The sequence below is a fragment of the Caretta caretta genome, chromosome 27 (assembly GCF_965140235.1).
Source record: "Caretta caretta isolate rCarCar2 chromosome 27, rCarCar1.hap1, whole genome shotgun sequence".
In the NCBI taxonomy this organism is placed as follows: Eukaryota; Metazoa; Chordata; order Testudines; family Cheloniidae; genus Caretta; species Caretta caretta.
The window spans coordinates 1,225,849-1,246,251 of NC_134232.1; the positions used below are offsets into that span (position 1 = coordinate 1,225,849).

The 20,403-nt window shown below is 45.6% G+C and overlaps 2 protein-coding genes across 10 annotated transcripts in view; one reads left to right on the plus strand and one right to left on the minus strand.

The window, feature by feature from the left end:
- The window catches only part of CDK5R1 (cyclin dependent kinase 5 regulatory subunit 1), a 71,858-nt gene extending 54,793 nt beyond the window's left edge, over positions 1–17,065 (plus strand). For 4 of the 6 annotated variants that reach the window (XR_012666161.1, XR_012666160.1, XR_012666159.1 and 1 more), the window contains 2 exons: positions 8,789–8,928; positions 16,421–17,065. The gene's annotated coding sequence lies outside the window, so the exon portion shown is untranslated. Of the gene's footprint in view, positions 1–8,263; positions 8,385–8,788; positions 8,929–16,420 lie in introns of all 6 variants that reach the window. The other 2 variants (XR_012666158.1, XR_012666162.1) reach the window with 2 other exon arrangements.
- MYO1D (myosin ID) overlaps positions 1–20,403 on the minus strand; it is a 383,172-nt gene that overhangs the window by 48,946 nt on the left and 313,823 nt on the right. For 2 of the 4 annotated variants that reach the window (XM_075123527.1, XM_075123528.1), the window contains exon 22: positions 17,060–18,486. The exons of the other annotated variants lie outside the window; for them this stretch is intronic. In XM_075123527.1, the coding sequence (XP_074979628.1) occupies positions 18,168–18,486 (319 nt within the window). In that variant the 3' untranslated portion in view covers positions 17,060–18,167. Of the gene's footprint in view, positions 1–17,059; positions 18,487–20,403 lie in introns of those variants that run through there. 4 annotated transcript variants of the gene reach the window in all.

Genomic DNA, 20,403 nt, shown 5'->3' on the forward strand with positions numbered 1-20,403 from the left:
TTGCATGAGAGGAAAGTGATCAGGAACAGCCAGCATGGATTCACCAAGGGAAGGTCATGCCTGACTAATCTAATCGCCTTTTATGATGAGATTACTGGTTCTGTGGATGAAGGGAAAGCAGTGGATGTATTGTTTCTTGACTTTAGCAAAGCTTTTGACACGGTCTCCCACAGTATTCTTGTCAGCAAGTTAAGGAAGTATGGGCTGGAAGAATGCACTATAAGGTGGGTAGAAAGCTGGCTAGATTGTCGGGCTCAACGGGTAGTGATCAATGGCTCCATGTCTAGTTGGCAGCCGGTATCAAGTGGAGTGCCCCAAGGGTCGGTCCTGGGGCCGGTTTTGTTCAATATCTTCATAAATGATCTGGAGGATGGTGTGGATTGCACTCTCAGCAAATTTGCGGATGATACTAAACTGGGAGGAGTGGTAGATACGCTGGAGGGGAGGGATAGGATACAGAAGGACCTAGACAAATTGGAGGATTGGGCCAAAAGAAATCTGATGAGGTTCAATAAGGATAAGTGCAGGGTCCTGCACTTAGGACGGAAGAACCCAATGCACAGCTACAGACTAGGGACCGAATGGCTAGGCAGCAGTTCTGCGGAAAAGGACCTAGGGGTGACAGTGGACGAGAAGCTGGATATGAGTCAGCAGTGTGCCCTTGTTGCCAAGAAGGCCAATGGCATTTTGGGATGTATAAGTAGGGGCATAGCGAGCAGATCGAGGGACGTGATCGTTCCCCTCTATTCGACATTGGTGAGGCCTCATCTGGACTACTGTGTCCAGTTTTGGGCCCCACACTTCAAGAAGGATGTGGATAAATTGGAGAGAGTCCAGCGAAGGGCAACAAAAATGATTAGGGGTCTGGAACACATGAGTTATGAGGAGAGGCTGAGGGAGCTGGGATTGTTTAGCCTGCAGAAGAGAAGAATGAGGTTGGATTTGATAGCTGCTTTCAACTACCTGAAAGGGGGTTCCAAAGAGGATGGCTCTAGACTGTTCTCAATGGTAGCAGATGACAGAACGAGGAGTAATGGTCTCAAGTTGCAGTGGGGGAGGTTTAGATTGGATATTAGGAAAAACTTTTTCACTAAGAGGGTGGTGAAACACTGGAATGCGTTACCTAGGGAGGTGGTAGAATCTCCTTCCTTAGAGGTTTTTAAGGTCAGGCTTGACAAAGCCCTGGCTGGGATGATTTAACTGGGATTTGGTCCTGCTTCGAGCAGGGGGTTGGACTAGATGACCTTCTGGGGTCCCTTCCAACCCTTATATTCTATGATTCTATGATTCTAAGTTTCTTTTCCTCCATCTTCCACTCTGTTTTCTCATACAGTGTTGTCATGCTAAACACCACATTATTACAAGTAAATTACTGAATACAGTTGGTAAATTGATCATATCTAGTGTGTGTATCTTTACTTATCCAACTGCCTTGGTCACAAGGGTGGGAGAGAGAGAAAAGGAAGGACTGGGAAATTGGTAGGAAATAGAAAAGGAGTACTAGGGGCACCTTAGATACTAACCAAGGAAATAGACAAATCAAAAAAATAATTTAAAGGCGATATTATGCTCACTGGTTTAAGACATTAACCTATTTCCTTTGAACACTGAGATGCTACATCAATCATTAGATCACAGACAAGTCTCACGCGCAGCCTCTAAACGGATGCAACAAGAGATAAAGTCCTGGAAAAATTCATCTCTGAGGGAAAGCTCAGTCACGGGCGAGTTGGTCATTTGTGTGTCAGTCTCCCCAACCTCCAGTGGCTAATCAAAGCAAAATTCATATCAAACCCTTTCTTTCATGGTTTCATTCCCTGTCCTTCATATTCATTCACTCTTCTTGCAGATAACAACCCTACAAATTTACCTCATAGAAATCAAAGTTATAATCTTTCTTATCCGATTACTTGCAATACCAGATGAAAATACAATTACAGCTCATTCCTAATTATTTCCAACAAACATAAGTGAATCTGACTGCTCATAAAAATTAAAACCAGATATTACTAGCTAAAGCAAGGTACCCCATCAGCAAAGCAGTCAGTCCTATGACTGCACCAAGCCTGTGTATCAATCCTGGAAAGAACGGGGTGGGGGGGTAAGCTCTTCTAATTGTAGCTGTGCAGTGTGAAAAGGCACCAATAGGAAACAAAGCTGACAACAAAACTCATTTTAATGTATGACCTAAATCCTATCTGAACCCAGGAACCCTTACCACCTTCTAGGACTCTACTTTAGATTTCTTCTTATAGAAAGAAATAGAAGTGACCTATCAGTAGAATTCATCCCCTTGTCTGGGCAAAACAAGGTCGCTCCATTAGAGGAGGGATCAGATATTAAAACTAACACTATACTGTAACTTAGCCAGAGAAAAGGAAGTGGAAAGTGATCTTTAAGTTGAGCACAGGCACAGTCAGTAACTATATTAGCTCTCTGGCACCAGGTGAAGTGGAAGTTTAACATTCATACATTTTGCATTAGTGCACTGCAGGTTATCAACCTCTGATGTCAAACGGCTAACATGTCAATGAGGCTCTGGAAGCAAGAGGAATGTAGGGAGAATGCGAGCAGAATGACAAGCCTTTTGACCTTTCCAGTTGGTTTTCAAGGAAAGCTCTTTTATTTCCTTCTTTTGAAATTATTACATGAGTGCTTCTCCACTGCAGGATAAACATTAAGTCAGCACTTGATACTGTATTGTCATCACATGCCCGCACCTGTGGTTTGAAAATAGCCAACAAACCTCTTCACAGTCAGCTGTACGGCTGAAAGTGATACCACCTGCTGACATGAAAGAGAAGAAAGATGCTTGCTTAAGCTGATACAGGGTTAGCAATCAACCTCTTTCCCATTTACAGCAAGAATGCCCAGGAAGCTGGGGAAAGAAGGCAGCTGCACAATGGTGCCACGCGGGGATGCCGCTTTCACCCTCTTCATTTTTATACTAGTTCCTCCCTCACTATCCTTTTTGTTTAAAGAGGTATCTATTCCCCTCTTAAATACACTCACTGCACATTGCTTAGGGTAATAAATCAACATAATTTGGGACTTTCTGCCTTATTCATATTATGGGATAGTCCAGCTGAGTAATTACCTTGAAAAAGAGTCTGTCACAAAGAATCAATGGGGAGGCAGGAATAAGGAATTATTAATGGTTGAGACTTATCGTCAAAGTAACTTAATCTTATTCTATAAATTACCTAGAAATTGTTGAATCAAGTGTATAATATGATAAAGTCTTTAAACAAAATATGGGGAGAATGTATGACCACACCCCAAACTTTGTTCAGTTACAGTTACGGATTCTCAAGTGCAATTCCTATCAAAGCAATCATTAAAAATCACAGACATGACCTGTTAGGTAAAAATCCATCTGCACTGAAGCCTTGCCTTCACACAAATTTATACCAATTTAATTAAACCCTTTTAGCTAAACCAGTGCAAATACCCAAGTGGCCAGATCTACACTATAAACTTTTGCTGCCATAGGTATTTTAGTCAGGGGTGAGATGAGGTACGATTTGTGACTGATTAAGTTGTGCTGGCAAAAGACCCTAATATAGTGGCAGCTATATTAGTAAGATTGCATCTACAGTAGGAGTGTTTTGCTAGAATAATATACCAGTGTATCTGAGCATAGACCTGTCCTGAGTGTGATTTATTTCAGAGGAATTTTACCCTGTTACTGATCAATTTAACTAAACTGAAATAAGCCATTCTTACACTGAAATCAGTGAGTGCACCACAGGTGTTTGAACAGGTTTAACTAAATAGTTTTAAAATCACACCTCTGGTTAAGCTAGTGCAACTCTCCACGTAGACAAACATTTACACTATCTAGATACTTGGCATGGCCGTCATCACCATAATGCGTGACTCCTCAGCTCCACAAACTTCTCTTCATTTCCACTACCATCGACAAAGCATATGCCCAATTCCTCAAAACCGGTCAAAAGCAAAACCTTAGCCCCAACCTCAGTAAGGATTAGCTACTTTATCAAACACACTTCTAAAATGGAAGTATTTCTACAAAAAAAATATTCTGAGGTCAGAGTTAAGGTTGTGCATTGTGTGATTTTGACTAATTGGATGTGTGCATATGGTGAACTTCAGCAGGTCAACAGAAGGCTGGGTGAATGGGTGAGGAAAAACAAAGCATTAGAGTATATGGGCAGGGAGGTTGGCAAGAGGCTGGATGGAGGTTGGAAGCAAGGCTGGGTAGTGAGGCTGAGTAGCTGAGGTTTGTACCAGGGACTGTCTGGGGAAGGGCTGGAGCAGGCATTGTATAAAGGAAAAGGAGAGCAAAGAATCTGTGTTCTGTCAGCCTCAGTGGCTAAAAATAAAAGTTTTGGCTAAGAAACCCAGTAACTTAAGTATACTTGATTTTTTAACCTGCTCAATTACACTATGCTGGCATTTGATAAAGGCTGAACCACAGAGTGAAATCTAGAGTTTGTCACTTTTGATATTGAGATACCATAGGGACCTGAAAAATATCAGAAGCTTTGAGAAAATTTAAAAAGGAACAATTTAAAATTGTTTAGAATTCTGCACATATGACTAAGGTGACTGAGAGTTACTTAGAAAATTTGTGTGCCCTCAGAAACAGCTCATCTTTGAGCAGGGTGTGCAGATGAGAAGGTTACTCACTTTGTGTAGTAACTAAGGTTCTTCGAGATGAGTGTCCCTGTGGGTGCTCCATTGCAGATGTTGGTGTGCCCCTGCACTTTTGCTTGGAGAATTTTACTGTTGGCGGTTGAAGTATCGTGTGTGCGACCCAGACTCCTCAGTTCCTTCTCCATTGTAGAGCCTGAACCAAACTCCGAAGTAGAGGGGAGAGACACTCATCTTGAAGAACTTCAGTTACTGCACAAGATGAGTAATCTTCTCTTCTTTTTCAAGAGAGATGTCCCTGTGGGTGCTCCACTCCAGGTGACTGTAAAGCAGTGCCCTTTTGGATGGTAGGGGCTTTGGAGTTGATAAGATAACTGTGGATAGTATCGCTCAGCCAAGCCGGGTATCCGCTTTAGGGCCTTGCATAATAGCATAATGTCTCGTAAAGGTGTGTTTGGAGGCCCAGGTGGAGGCCTTGCATATGTCTATCAAGGGAACATTGTTTAGGAATGCTGTGGACGTTGATATAGATCTGGTTGAGTGCACCCCGATTGTTGATGGGGCTGGGTGCCTTTTAATTGGTAGCATAGGCCAATACACCCAGATATCCATTTAGAGAGTCTCTGAGTGGACATGGATGTACCCCTAGATCGTTCTACTATGGATACAAAGAGTTTTGGAGAAGTCTGAAATGGCTTGGTTCTGTTCAGGTAGAAAGCCAGTGCTCTTCTAACATCCAGGCTGTGCATCATAGCTTCAAACAAGTTCACATGTGGGTTAGGAAAGAAAGGCGGAAGCTGCATCAGTTCATTAATGTGAAATGATGAATGTACCTTGGGTAGAAATTTTGGATGGGTACATAGGATAACTTTATCCTTTAAAAAGATCAAATACGGTGGGTCTGCCATAAGCACCCCTACTTCTCCCACATGTCTGCATGATGTCATAGCTACTAGAAATGACACCTTCATGGACAGGTGCAATAAGGAGCAGGTTGCTAGAGGTTTGAAAGTTTTCTGAGCAAGGGTCGTTAGCACCAGATTCAAGTCCCAAGATACAGTGGGTGGTTTGATGTCTGGGTATAGAGCTTGTATGCCCTTGAGGAATGATTTGGTGATTGGGTGGGCAAAGATTGTAGTGTTGTTAATCTTTCTGTGAAAAGTGGTGATGGCTGCCAGGTGTACTTTCAGTAAACTATGGAAAGGCCCGACTGTTTTAGTTCTAAGAGGTAGTCTAGGGAGAGGTGTAGATGTTGCATCAGTTTGTTTGGCGGTGCACCATGTTGTAAATCTGCTCCACTTATAGAAAGAGGTGCTACGAGTACAGGGGGTCCCTGGTATATGCCTCCCACTTATCCATTGTTTCGCATATCTGTTGCTCATCAATAGGGGAACATGTTCCGATTCACGTTGGTCCCGATCCTCATATCCGTCCTTTGCAACTTACAGTACAGTACTGCAAACATTCCAAGCTGCCGACCCCTGCTCCTTGGCTGGAGCGGAGCAAGCCCCCGTACCCCGATGCCTAGCAGGAGCACCAGGTGGAGTGGGGCAAGCCCCAAGTGCTGGGTGGGGCACATATTTTTACGGGGGCCTCCATTTTTCTGGGACCCCATGGCCAGAGTGTCTATACTCCCCTTCCCCCTCCCCCCCGCTGCTGCAAGGCTGGCTGGAGGTGGGGAGAGGCGGCCAGATCACTTGTACCCCTCTGCCCCCAATCACAGCCCGCCCACCCAGGGCCCTCCCCTCCTGCCTACATCACTGCTATACCAGCGGGTCCCTGGCATCCGTCATTTTGGTATCTGTTGCCCTTTTCAAGAACACAACCCTGACAAAAACTGGGGACCTGCTATGGAATAACATCCTTTGGACCTGGTCTGAACAGTTTAGTTCATCATGAAAGAGAAGCCATGCCTTGAGATGTAGCATCTGCAAGTTGGGGTGTTGTAACTGTCCCTCCCATTGTAACAGTAGATTTGAATGGAGAGCAAGTGTGATTGGGGGGTGTGCTGACATGTAGGGATACACCAGTTGTCTCAGCCATGTGGGGGCTATTAGGATGACTCTGGCTTTGTTTCAGAGTAGCAGCCATGTTAGTCTGTATTCGCAAAAAGAAAAGGAGTACTTGTGGCACCTTAGAGACTAACCAATTTATTTGAGCATAAGCTTTCGTGAGCTACAGCTCACCTCATCGGATGCATTCAGTGGAAAATACAGTGCGGAGATTTATATACACAGAGAACATGAAACAATGGGTGTTATCATACACACTGTAAGGAGAGTGATCACTTAAGATGAGCTATTACCAGCAGGAGAGCGGGGCGGGGGTAGGGGGGAGAAAACCTTTTGTGGTGATAATCAAGGTGGGCCATTACCAGCAGTTGACAAGAACGTCTGAGGAACAGTGGGGGTGGAGGGGAATAAACATGGGGAAATAGTTTTACTTTGTGTAATGACCCATCCACTCCCAGTCTCTATTCAAGCCTAAGTTAATTGTACCCAGTTTGCAAATTAATTCCAATTCAGCAGTCTCTCGTTGGAGTCTGTTTCTGAAGTCTTTTTGTTGTAATATTGAGACTTTTAGGTCTGTAATGGAGTGACCAGAGAGATTGAAGTGTTCTCCGACTAGTTTATGAATGTTATAATTCTTGACATCTGATTAGTGTCCATTTATTCTTTTACGTAGAGACTGTCCAGTTTGACCAATGTACATGGCAGAGGGGCATTGCTGGCACATGATGGCATATATCACATTGGTAGATGTGCAGGTGAACGAGCCTCTGATAGTGTGGCTGATGTGATTAGGCCCTATGATGGTGTCCCCTGAACAGATATGTGGACACCGTTGGCAACAGGCTTTGTAGCAAGGATAGGTTCCTGGGTTAGTGGTTCTGTTGTGTGGTATGTGGTTGTTGCTGGATAGCAATGGTATCGGTGGGAACGAATATAGGAGGTCCATGTTCCAGCTGATTAGGAACGCGTCTCCCATGGATTGCTTCCCCAGACCTGCCCTGGAGCAAAATTTTTCACACTTTGTGTTGTGGGCAGTGGCAAATAGGTCGATGTGTGGGTGACCCCATAGTCGGAATACATGTTGCAGTATTGGATTGCTCAAATCCCATTCATGGTCACGTGGAAATCATCTGCTGAGTTTGTCTGCTGTTGTGCTCTGGGATCCAGGTAGGTAAGAAGCTAAGATATGGATGTTGTGTTGAATTAACAGAGATTCCAAGTTTGATGGTCTCAGTGCAGAGCGAATGTGATCTGGCTCCCCCTTGCCTGTTTATACGGAACATGAAGGCGATGTTGTTGGTCATGACCCTTATGTGTTGATTTTTTATGAACGGCAGGAAGTGGAGGCAGGCATTGCGGATGGCGTGGAGTTCTAGAAGGTTTATATTAGGCTTGTCTTGGCTGTGGACCATAGAATCATAGAATATCAGGGTTGGAAGGGACCTCAGGAGGTCATCTAGTCCAATCCCCTGCTCAAAGCAGGACCAACCCCAACTAAATCATCCCAGCCAGGGCTTTGTCAAGCCTGACCTTAAAAACCTCAAAGGAAGGAGATTCCACCACCTCCCTAAGTAATCAATTCCAGTGCTTCACCACCCTCCTAGTAAAATAGTTTTTCCTAATATCCAACCTAGACCTCCCCCACTGCAACTTGAGACCACTGCACCTGAGAGCACAATGAGAGCAATTTAATTGGAGGCTGTTTTTTGCTGGTCTGCTCTCTTTGGGATGAGGAGGACGACCATTTCGTGGCAGGTCTGTTGGATTTTGGGGACCTCAGTGGTGAGGGAACTGGTGACCCGTACCGGGAAGGGGTTTCTTGTCCTGGATCAGAGGCTGGTCTCAAGGACTTCTCCATTAAAATGAGCTTAAGCCTCAGGTCCCTGTCCCTTTGTGCCCTAGCTTTCAATTTGCTGCAATGGGCACTTTTCTGGGGAACATGGGATTCACCAAGACAGCAGACACATTGAGTGTGTCCGTCAGACACCGGGATTGCCTCTCTGCATGTAGTGCACTGCTTAAAGCCTGGTGTACCCAGCATTATCACTGAACTCAACTACGGAGTAAATAAGAATTTTTATTTTTTAACAGGAACTAAGCTAAAAAATGAAACCTGACTACTAAAGCTAACTATGTAACTTATTTGAATAAAACTACAGGTTTTTAGAGGACTGCAGAGCTCCATCTCAGACCAGAAACAGCTGGGAAGGAACTGAGGAGTCCGCGCACGCGATACTTCAACCACCAACGGCGCGCGAGGTACTGCGTGTGCACGGCCCGTACGGGCACTGCTGTAAAAGTGAGTGAAGGCACAGGGGCGCCCCACTACCTGGAGTGGAGCACCCACAGGGACCCTCATCTCAAAGAAGAATTTCATGTTTAAAGTAGTAACCCTGCTTTAAATTGAAATCTCAATGCAACCTTAACTCCGGAGCCACTAGAGCTCCTCCACAACACAGACACTTTACGTTCAATGACTTACATATAGAGAAACCTGAAGGAAAGAAATTACCTTTTCCTCTAAACATTACAGTTCAGATAGATTTCCTATTAGACATTTATTCTCAAGAATTTATTTGAATTTTGTAGTAAAAATTCTCTCTAAGCTAAAATTTGATTAAGTTCCTAAACCCAGACTAAACCGATTAATTTACTGCTATCATTTTAATTATATGGCCAGGATGGGGGACCCAAGAAACAAGCCAATATGTCAGGGAAAGACTTCCCCTGAACAGAAACATCAATTAGAAACTTGTTTCAGAGGCAGACAGATTTTATATAGATCTCCTCTTTAGGAAGCCATCCAAAAAAAATCTAGGTCAGCGTTTGGCCACTCCGCTGCCCTAGTTTCACACCCTGTACTTAGCTGTGATTACTAATATGCTACAAAGTAAGTATATTACTATTAGCTACAACATACATGTGAGATTCTAAACTGACACATGAAGCTATATTAGCACAGACTCAAACAGTCCTATATGATACACAGGTGCATTTAAGTCGGCCAGCGTCCCAGGGAATTAGATTTTACAAATAGTCAGTGATCTGAAACTGTCCTATATGCTGCATCTGCTGTACCTTGAGGGACTTAGGTGTGTGCATTAGAATGTAAATTTCCTGATGTCTGTGGGACCAATTAACACCCATAATATTAAAGGAATGTTTGGCAGTCTTGCTATTTTCCTCTTAAATATAATTATGAATAAAAAAATCTACTCTAGCTTGCAACAGATGATTTAGTGGATAGAACACTGAACTGGGGCTCAATTCCTGATTCAGCCACAGACTTCCCTACACCTCACAATATTGTGAGGCTTATGGCTTGTCCACACTTGAAATGCTGTTGCAGCTGCACCAGTGTAGACACCACCTACACCAATGGAAGGGGTATTTAGGTTCTCATACCAAACCTGTTGCCATGGCATGGCATGAGCACCCGGTAAAGTATTGTTCCCATTTCACAGACTGAGAAATGGTGGCAGGGAGAGGGAAAGCCAGTGAACAGTAGCACGTTACTTTACATATGCTCACTAGCACAGCTGCCATGCTGCTACATGGCAGAGTTGTGCTCTTAATTACTGTACATTTCCTGTCCTCTCACAAGACCTTAAATAGACTGCCAGGATTCCCAGCCAATGTTGTGACACTGAGCAGGAGAGTGCTAGCCACAAAATCACAGCTTTGGGACAAGGTTTCGTTTTAAAACTCTTTTTTATATTAAGTTAGTCCAATAAAAGATATCCCCTCACCCACCTTAAGCTAGCACAATCTAACACCTTCAAAAGCTCTAGTCACACAACAAGGCAAACTGGACGTCAGCATGTGCTAAGTTGGATGAATTAAAGCATAAGGGGAAGCCTTGTCTTGACTTTTAGAGTGTGTTAGATCAAGCTAGCTAATGTGACCTAACACCCACCCAATGCCACCAGTGCACATCTCTGTTCTTTCAAAATATGCCAGGTGATCTTTAATTTCTGCAGATCCTATAAGCCCTCTGATTTTAGAAGATCTCATCTGAATGACCTACACATGCAGTACACTGCACGGAGTTCCAAAGCATGTAGGGTTGAATTAATCTTACTGGGACGTGAATTTGTGGTTCCAGGGAGTCTTGGTGTTTCACAACTGATGACTATCATGCACACTCTCACCCTAAAATTGGCACAAGACTAGCACGGCAAAATGGAACATTTCTGCGGCTCTCGGTGAGACAGATTGGTGACTAAATCTTTTGCTGACTGTGACTTTTTCCTTTTCCAGTTGTTAGTGAGAGGAAGTAACATTGCTGAGGCTCAGTGTCAGTAAAGCTCAGTTCCTATTATCAGGGCTGATTACTGCAGCATCAAACTCACATGTAACTGGAAAGTTTGCACCAATTTAGGGTGGCTGAGTTCATCTACTCCTCCTAAACTGATATTAAAGGTCTTTTCCTTCCTTTATGGGAGGAGTCAGGTCAACTCTTCGAATATGGTCTATGCAAAGAAATTCTGGGAAATCTATCCACGGTATACATCTGATGAAGTGAGCTGTAGCTCACGAAAGCTCATGCTCAAATAAATTGGTTAGTCTCTAAGGTGCCACAAGTACTCCTTTTCTTTTTGCGAATACAGACTAACACAGCTGTTCCTCTGAAACCTGTCGTTATGCAAGGCACTGCATTTAGCTGTATGGAGTGGAAATCTATCCACGGTATACATCTGATGAAGTGAGCTGTAGCTCACGAAAGCTCATGCTCAAATAAATTGGTTAGTCTCTAAGGTGCCACAAGTACTCCTTTTCTTTTTGCGAATACAGACTAACACGGCTGTTCCTCTGAAACCTGTCATTATGCAAGGCACTGCATTTAGCCGTATGGAGTGGAAATCTATCCACGGTATACATCTGATGAAGTGAGCTGTAGCTCACGAAAGCTCATGCTCAAATAAATTGGTTAGTCTCTAAGGTGCCACAAGTACTCCTTTTCTTTTTACTTGAAAGAACATATCCCCACAGCTTCTCTCTATAACAAAAACAAAGCACAAGGAGGGGCTGGGTGGCTCAGGGAACTGATCTAAGTTAATTGCCTGCAACTAGAGGGTTCAAAACTGGTTCAACTCGATGATGATTGTCGTTGTTACAGGTGATGGCTTTTTGAGGCTATTGCGAAATGAGTAGGTGGTGTCAGTCTGGTTCCCAGGGTCAGGTATCCACAGCTCAAGACATCATAACTAGCATCTTACTGGCCACCTCAGGAAAAGTTCCAAGACTGAGATTAATAAGAACATAAGAATGGCCATACTGGGGTCAAACCAAAGGTCCATCCAGCCCAGTATCCTGTCTGCTGACAGTGGCCAATGCCAGGTGCCCCAGAGGGAATGAACCTAACAGGTAATGATCAAGTGATCTCTCTCCTGCCATCCATCTCCACCCTCTGACAAACAGAGGCTAGGGACACCATTCCTTACCCATCCTGGCTAATAGCCATGAATGGACTTAACCTCCATGATTTTATCCAGTTCTCTTCTAAACCCTGTTATAGTCCTCGCCTTCACAACCTCCTCAAGCAAGGAGTTCCACTGATTGACTGTGCGCTGAGTGAAGAAGAACGTCTTTTTATTGGTTTTAAACCTGCTACCCATTAATTTCATTTGGTGGCCCCTTGTTCTTATATTACGGGAACAAGTAAATAACTTTTCCTTATTCACTTTCTCCACACCATGCATGATTTTATAGACCTCTATCATATCCCCCCTTAGTCTCTTCTTTTCCAAGCTGAAAAGTCCTAGCCTCTTTAATCTCTCCTCATATGGGACCCGTTCCAAAATCCTAATAATTTCAGTTGCCCTTTTCTGAACCTTTTCCAATGCCAGTATATCTTTTTTGAGATGAGGGGACCACATCTGTACGCAGTATTCAAGTCATAGAATCTTAGAATATCAGGGTTGGAAGGGACCTCAGGAGGTCATCTAGTCCAACCCCCTGCTCAAAGCAGGACCAATCCCCAGTTAAATCATCCCAGCCTTTGTCAAGCCTGACCTTAAAAACTTCTAAGGAAGGAGATTCTACCACCTCCCTAGGTAACGCATTCCAGTGTTTCACCACCCTCCTAGTGAAAAAGTTTTTCCTAATATCCAGCCTAAACCTCCCCCACTGCAACTTGAGACCATTACTCCTTGTCCTGTCATCTTCTACCACTGAGAATAGTCTAGAACCATCCTCTTTGGAACCACCTCTCAGGTAGTTGAAAGCAGCTATCAAATCCCCCCTCATTCTTCTCTTCCGCAGACTAAACAATCCCAGTTCCCTCAGCCTCTCCTCATAGGTCATGTGTTCCAGTCCCCTAATCATTTTTGTTGTCCTTCGCTGGACTCTCTCCAATTTATCCACATCTTCTTGTAGTGTGGGGCCCAAAACTGGACACAGTACTCCAGAAGAGGCCTCACCAATGTCGAATAGAGGGGAACGATCACGTCCCTCGATCTGCTGGCTGTGCCCCTACTTATAAAGCCCAAAATGCCATTGGCCTTCTTGGCTACAAGGACACACTGTTGACTCATATCCAGCTTCTCGTCCACTGTCACCCCTAAGTCCTTTTCCGCAGAACTGCTGCCTAGCCATTCGGTCCCTAGTCTGTAGCAGTGCATTGGGTTCTTCCGTCCTAAGTGCAGGACCCTGCACTTATCCTTATTGAACCTCATCAGATTTCTTTTGGCCCAATCCTCCAATTTGTCTAGGTCTCTCTGTATCCTATCCCTACCTGCCACCGTATCTACCACTCCTCCTAGTTTAGTATCATCCGCAAATTTGCTGAGAGTGCAATCCACACCATCCTCCAGATCATTTATGAAGATATTGAAAAAAACCGGCCCCAGGACTGACCCTTGGGGCACTCCACTTGATACCGGTTGCCAACTAGACATGGAGCCATTGATCACTACCCGTTGAGCCCGACAATCTAGCCAACTTTCTACCCACCTTATAGTGCATTCATCCAGCCCATACTTCTTTAACTTGCTGACAAGAATACTGTGGGAGACCGTGTCGAAAGCTTTGCTAAAGTCAAGAAACAATACATCCACTGCTTTCCCTTCATCCACAGAACCAGTAATCTCATCATAGAAGGCGATTAGATTAGTCAGGCATGACCTTCCCTTGGTGAATCCATGATGACTGTTCCTGATCACTTTCCTCTCGTGTAAGTGCTTCAGGATAGATTCCTTGAGGACCTGCTCCATGATTTTTCCGGGGCGTACCATGGATTTATAGAAGGGCAATAAGATATTCTCCATCTTATTCTCTATCCCTTTTGTTTAACGAACCTCCTCATTTTTGCATAGTTCCCCTTTCTGAAATTAAATGCCATAGTGTTGGGCTGTTGAGGTGTTCTTCCCACCACAGGAATGTTAAATATCATTATATTATGGTCACTATTTCCAAGCGGTCCTGCTACAGTTACCTCTTGGACCAGATCCTGAGATCCACTCAGGACTAGATGAAGAGTTGCCTCTCGCCTTGTGGGTTCCTGTACTAGCGGCTCCAAGAAGTAGTCATTTAAAGTATCGAGAAATTTTGTTTCTGCATTTCGTCCTGACATGACATGTACCCAGTCAGTATGGGGATAATTGAAATCCCCCACTATTACTGAGTTCTTTATTTTGATAGCCTCTCTAATCTCCCGTAGCATTTCATCATCACTATCACTATCCTGGTCAGGTGGTCGATAATAGATCCCTACTGTTATATTCTTATGAGAGCCTGGCATTACTATCCATAGAGATTCTATGGAACATGTGGATTCATTTAAGATTTTTATTTCATTTGATTCTAAATTTTCTTTCACATATAGTGCCACTCTTCCCCCACCCACACAACCTGCTCTGTCCTTCCGATATATTTTGTATTCCGGAATGATTGTGTACCATTGATTGTCCTCACTCCACCAGGTTTCTGTGATGCCTATTATATCAATATCCTCCTTTAACACGAGCCACTCTAGTTCACCCATCTTATTATTTAGACTTCTAGCATTTGTGTACAAGCACTTTAAAAACTTGTCACTCTTTATCTGTCTGCCCTTTTCTGATGAGTCAGATTCTTTTTTATGTGAATGTTTCTCGTCTGATCTGGCCCATACTTTATCCTCTTCCATCCTCTCCTCTTGACTAAAACCTAGAGAATCTCTATCAATAGACTCTCCTCTAAGAGAAGTCTCTGTCCGTTCCACGTGCGCCTCTGAAGCAATCGGCTTTCCCCCATCTCTTAGCCTTGGTCTACACTAGGAGTTGAGGTCGAATTTAGCAGCGTTAAATTGATTTAACCCTGCACCCGTCCACACGATGAAGCCCTTTTTTTCGACTTAAAGGGCTCTTAAAATCGATTTCCTTACTCCACCCCCGACAAGGGGATTGGCGCTGAAATCAGCCTTGCCGGGTCGAATTTGGAGTACTGTGTACGCAATTAGACGGTATTGGCCTCCGGGAGCTATGCCAGAGTGCTCCACTGTGACCGCTCTGGACAGCACTCTCAACTCAGAAGCACTGGCCAGATAGACAGGAAAAGGCCTGCGAACTTTTCAATTTCAATTTCTTGTTTGGCCAGCATGGCAAGCTGCAGGTGAGTGCAGAGCTCATCAGCAGAGGGGACCATGCAGAGCTCATAAGCAGAGGTGACCATGATGGAGTCCCAGAATCGCAAAAGAGCTCCAGCATGGACCGAATGGGAGGTACGGGATCTGATCGCTGTATGGGGAGAGGAATCCGTGCTATCAGAACTCCGTTCCAGTTTTTCGAAATGCCAAAACATTTGTCAAAATCTCCCAGGGCATGAAGGACAGAGGCCATAACAGGGACTCAAAGCAGTGCCGCGTGAAACTTAAGGAGCTGAGACAAGCCTACCAGAAAACCAGAGAGGCAAATGGCTGCTCTGGGTCAGAGCCCCAAACATGCCACTGCTATGATGAGCTGCATGCCATTTTAGAGGGTTCAGCCACCACTACCCCAGCCGTGTTGTTTGACTCCTTCAATGGAGATAGAAGCAACACGGAAGCAGGTTTTGGGGACAAGGAAGATGATGATGATGATGATGAAGAAGTTGTAGATAGCTCACAGCAAGCAAGCAAGCAAAGAAACCGGTTTTCCCGACAGCCAGGAACTGTTTCTCCCCCTGGACCTGGAGCCAGTACCCCCTGAACCCACCGAAGGCTGCCTCCTGGACCCGCCAGGCGGAGAAGGGACCTCTGGGTGAGAGTGTACTTTTTAAAATAGTATACATGGTTTAAAAGCAAGCATGTTTAATGATTAATTTGCCCTGGCATTCGCGGCTCTCCTAGATGAGCTCCCAAAGCCTTTGCAAAAGGTTTCTGGGGAGAGCAGCCTTATTCCGTCCACCATGGTAGGACACTTTACCACACCAGGCCAGTAGCACGTACTCGGGAATCACTGTAGAACAAAGCATTGCAGTGTATGTTTGCTGGTGTTCAAACAACATCCGTTCTTTATCTCTCTGTGTTATCCTCATGAGAGTGATATCATTCATGGTCAATTGGTTGAAATAGGATGCTTTTCTTAAGGGGACATTCAGAGGTGGCTGTTCCTGCTGGGCTGTTTGCCTGTGGCTGAACAGAAATGTTCTCCACTGTCAGCCACGGGAAGGGGCTAGCCACGTGGTGGGGGGCAGCAAAATGCGACCTTGGAACGAAAGCACATGTGCTATGTATGTAATGTTAACAGCAAGGTTTACCATGAAAGAGTGTACCCATTGTTCTATAAAATGTGTCTTTTTAAATACCACTCTCCCTTTTTTTTCTCCACCAGCTGCATGTGTTTCAAGGATCACAGGATCTTCTTCTTCCCAGAGGCTAGTGAAGATTAGAAGGCGAAAAAAACGCACTCGTGATGAAATGTTCTCTGAGCTCATGCTGTCTTCCCACACCGACAGAGCACAGACGAATGCGTGGAGGCAGACAATGTCAGAATGCAGGAAAGCACAGAATGACGGGGAGGAGAGGTGGCAGGCTGAAGAGAGTAAGTGGCGGGCTGAAGAGAGGGCTGAAGCTGAAAGCTGGCCGCAGCATGATGAGAGGAGGCAGGATTGAATGCTGAGGCTGCTGGAGGATCAAACTAATATGTTCTAGCATATGGTTGAGCTGCAGGAAAGGCAGCTGGAGCACAGACCGCCGCCACAGCCCCTGTGTAACCAACCGCCCTCCTCCCCAAGTTCCATAGCCTCCTCACCCAGACACCCAAGAACACGGTGGGGGAGGCCTCCGGCCACCCAGCCACTCCACCCCAGAGGATTGCCCAAACTACAGAAGGCTGGCATTCAATAAGTTTTAAAGTTTTAAACTTTTAAAGTGCTGTGTGGTCTTGTCCTTCCCTCCTCCACCACCCCTCCCGGGCTACCTTGGTAGTCATCCCCCTATTTGTGTGATGAATTAATAAAGAATGCATGAATTTGAAGCAACAGTGACTTTATTGCCTCTGCAAGTGGTGACACAAGGGAGGAGGAGCGGGTGGTTAGCTTACAGGGAAGTAGAGTGAACCAAGGGGCGGGGGGGTTCATCAAGAAGAAACAAACAGAACTTTCACTCCGTAGCCTTGCCAGTCATGAAACTGGTTTTCAAAGCTTCTCTGATGCACACCGTGCCCTCCTGTGCTCTTCTAACCACCCTGGTGTCTGGCTGCGTGTAACCAGTAGCCAGGTGATTTGCCTCAACCTCCCACCCCGCCATAAACTTCTCCCCTTACTCTCACAGAGATGGTGGAGCACACAGCAAGCAGTAATAACAGTGGGAATATTGGTTTCGCTGAGGTCTAACCGAGTCAGTAAACCACGCCAGGGCGCTTTTAAACATCCAAATGCACATTCTACCGCCATTCTGCACTTGCTCAGCCTGTAGTTGAACAGCTCCTGACTACTGTCCAGGCTGCCTGTGTATGGCTTCATGAGTCATGGCATTAAGGGGTAGGCTGGGTCCCCAAGGATAACTATAGGCATTTCAACATCCACAACAGTTATTTTCTGGTCTGGGAAGTAAGTCCCTTCCTGCAGCTTTTGAAACAGACCAGAGTTCCTGAAGATGCGAGCGTCATGTACCTTTCCCGGCCATCCCACGTTGATGGTGAAACGTCCCTTGTGATCCACCAGTGCTTGCAGCACTATTGAAAAATACCCCTTGCGGTTTATGTACTCGCCGGCTTGGTGCTCCGGTGCCAAGATAGAGATATGGGGTCCGTCTATGGCCCCACCACAGTTAGGGAATCCCATTGCAGCAAAGTCATCCACTATGACCTGCACATTTCCCAGGATCTCTACCCTTGATATCAGCAGACCTTTGATTGCGTTGGCTACTTGCATCACAGCAGCCCCCTCAGTAGATTTGCCCACTCCAAATTGATTCCCGACTGACCGATAGCTGTCTGGCGTTGCAAGGTTCCATAGGGCTATTGCCACTCGCTTCTCAACTGTGAGGGCTGCTCTGATCTTGGTATTCACGTGCTTCAGGGCAGAGGAAAGCAAGTCACAAAGTTCCATGAAAGTGCCCTTACGCATGCGAAAGTTTCACAGCCACTGGGAAACGTCCCAGACCTGCAACACTATGCGGTCTGTGCTTGTGTCCCGGTCCCAGAATCGGCGTTCCACTGCATGAACCTGCCCCATTAGCACCATGATGCCCACATTGCCAGGGCCCGTGCTTTGAGAGAAGTCTGTGTCCATGTCCTCATCACTCTCATCACCGTGCTGACGTCGCCTACTCACCCGGTTTCGCTTTGCCAGGTTCTGGTGCTGCATATACTGCTGGATAATGCGTGTGGTGTTTAATGTGCTCCTAATTGCCAAAGTCATCTGAGTGGGCTCCATGCTTGCCGTGGTATGTTGTCTGCACAGAAAAAAGGCACGGAACAATTGTCTGCCATTGCTCTGATGGAGGGAGGGGCGACTGACAACATGGCTTACAGGGAATTAAAATCAACAAAGGGGGAGGCTTTACATCAAGGAGAAACAAAAACAACTGTCACATAGAATGGCCCCCTCAAGGATTGAATTCAAAACCGTGGGTTTAGCAGGCCAATGCTCAACCCACTAAGCTATCCCTCCCTCTGGTATTTCAGGCAGGACTGAATCTCCATTACAGTTTTCAAGGTGCCCCTGACAGACCTCACCAAAACGATTGTCGGCCGTTGATTTCATGGAGGGAAGGGGGAGCAAATGAATACAAAACAAATCTGGTCTATTTCTTGTTTTGATCCACTCCATCTATCTTTTACATCTTTGGCTGGCAGCAGACGGTGCAGAAGGACTGCAAGCCATCCACATCTCCTGGCTGCTCAGTAGAAGATGGTACAATAGGACTGCCTGCAGGACTAAAGAGAATGACCTGGTCGAGTCACTCCTAATTTAGTCCCTGCACCCATGTCTGCCCAGGCGCTCCTGACCAACCTTACCGAGGTGGCCAGGAGCACCTCGGACACGATGAGCATGGTTTTCAGGCCTATTGCACCATCTGCTGCCACAAAGCAATGGGTTGCTGCTGCTGTGTAGCAATGCAGTACCGTGTCTGCCAGCACCCAGGAGACATACGGTGACAGTGAGCTGAGCGGGCTCCATGCTTGCCATGGTACGGCGTCTGCACAGGTAACTCAGGAAAAAAGGCGTGAAACGATTGTCTGCTGTTGCTTTCACAGAGGGAGGGCCTGACGACATGTACCCAGAACCACCCGCGACAACATTTTTTGCCCCATCAGGCATTGGGATCTCAACCCAGAATTCCAATGGGCAGCGGAGACTGCGGGAACGGTGGGATAGCTACCCACAGTGCAACACTCCTGAAGTCGACGCTAGCCTCGGTACTGTGAAAGCGCTCCGCCGAGTTAATGCACTTAATGAACTTAGAGCATTTTCTGTGGGGACACACACACTCGAATACATAAAACCGATTTCTAAAAAACCGACTTCTATAAATTCGACCTAATTTCGTAGTGTAGACATACCCTTAGTTTAAAAACTGCTCTGCAACCTTTTTAATGTTCAGTGCCAGCTGTCTGGATCCACTTTGGTTTAGGTGGAGCCCATCCTTCCTGTATAGGCTCCCCCTATCCCAAAAGTTTCCCCAGTTTCTAATAAATCTAATCTCCTCCTCTCTACACCATTGTCTCATCCACGCATTGTGACTCTGAAGCTCTGCTTGCCTACCTGGCCCTGCGCGTGGAACTGGAAACATTTCTGAGAATGCCACCATAGAGGTCCTGGATTTCAGTCTCTTTCCTAGCAGCCTAAATTTGGCCTCCACGACGTCTCTCCTACCCTTCCCTATGTCATTGCTATCTATATGTACCACGACCACTGTTCCTGCTAAGCTGTGCGCATGTGCGCGTGCACACAGATCCTAAACCCCGCGCACACGGCGAAACACCACGTGCACAAATTTGCACAGAAGCACAATTTGCACAGAAGAAATTTTTTGCACACACGGCCTGTCAAAAATTAGAGGGAACATTGACCACAACCACCAGCTCCTCCCCAGCATTACACATAAGTCTATCTAGATGCCTCGAGAGATCCACAACCTTCGCACCAGGCAGGCAGGTCACCATACGGTTCTCCCGGTCATCACAAACCCAGCTATCTATGTTTCTAATGATCGAAACTCCCATTACTAACACCTGCCTTTTCCTAATGACTGGAGTTACCTCCCCTCAGTGCAAGAGGATACCCCAACATCATCTGGAAGGAGGGTCCCAACTACGGGAAGGTTTCCCTCTGCTCCTATTGACTGTTCTCCTTCTCTGGGCCTTTC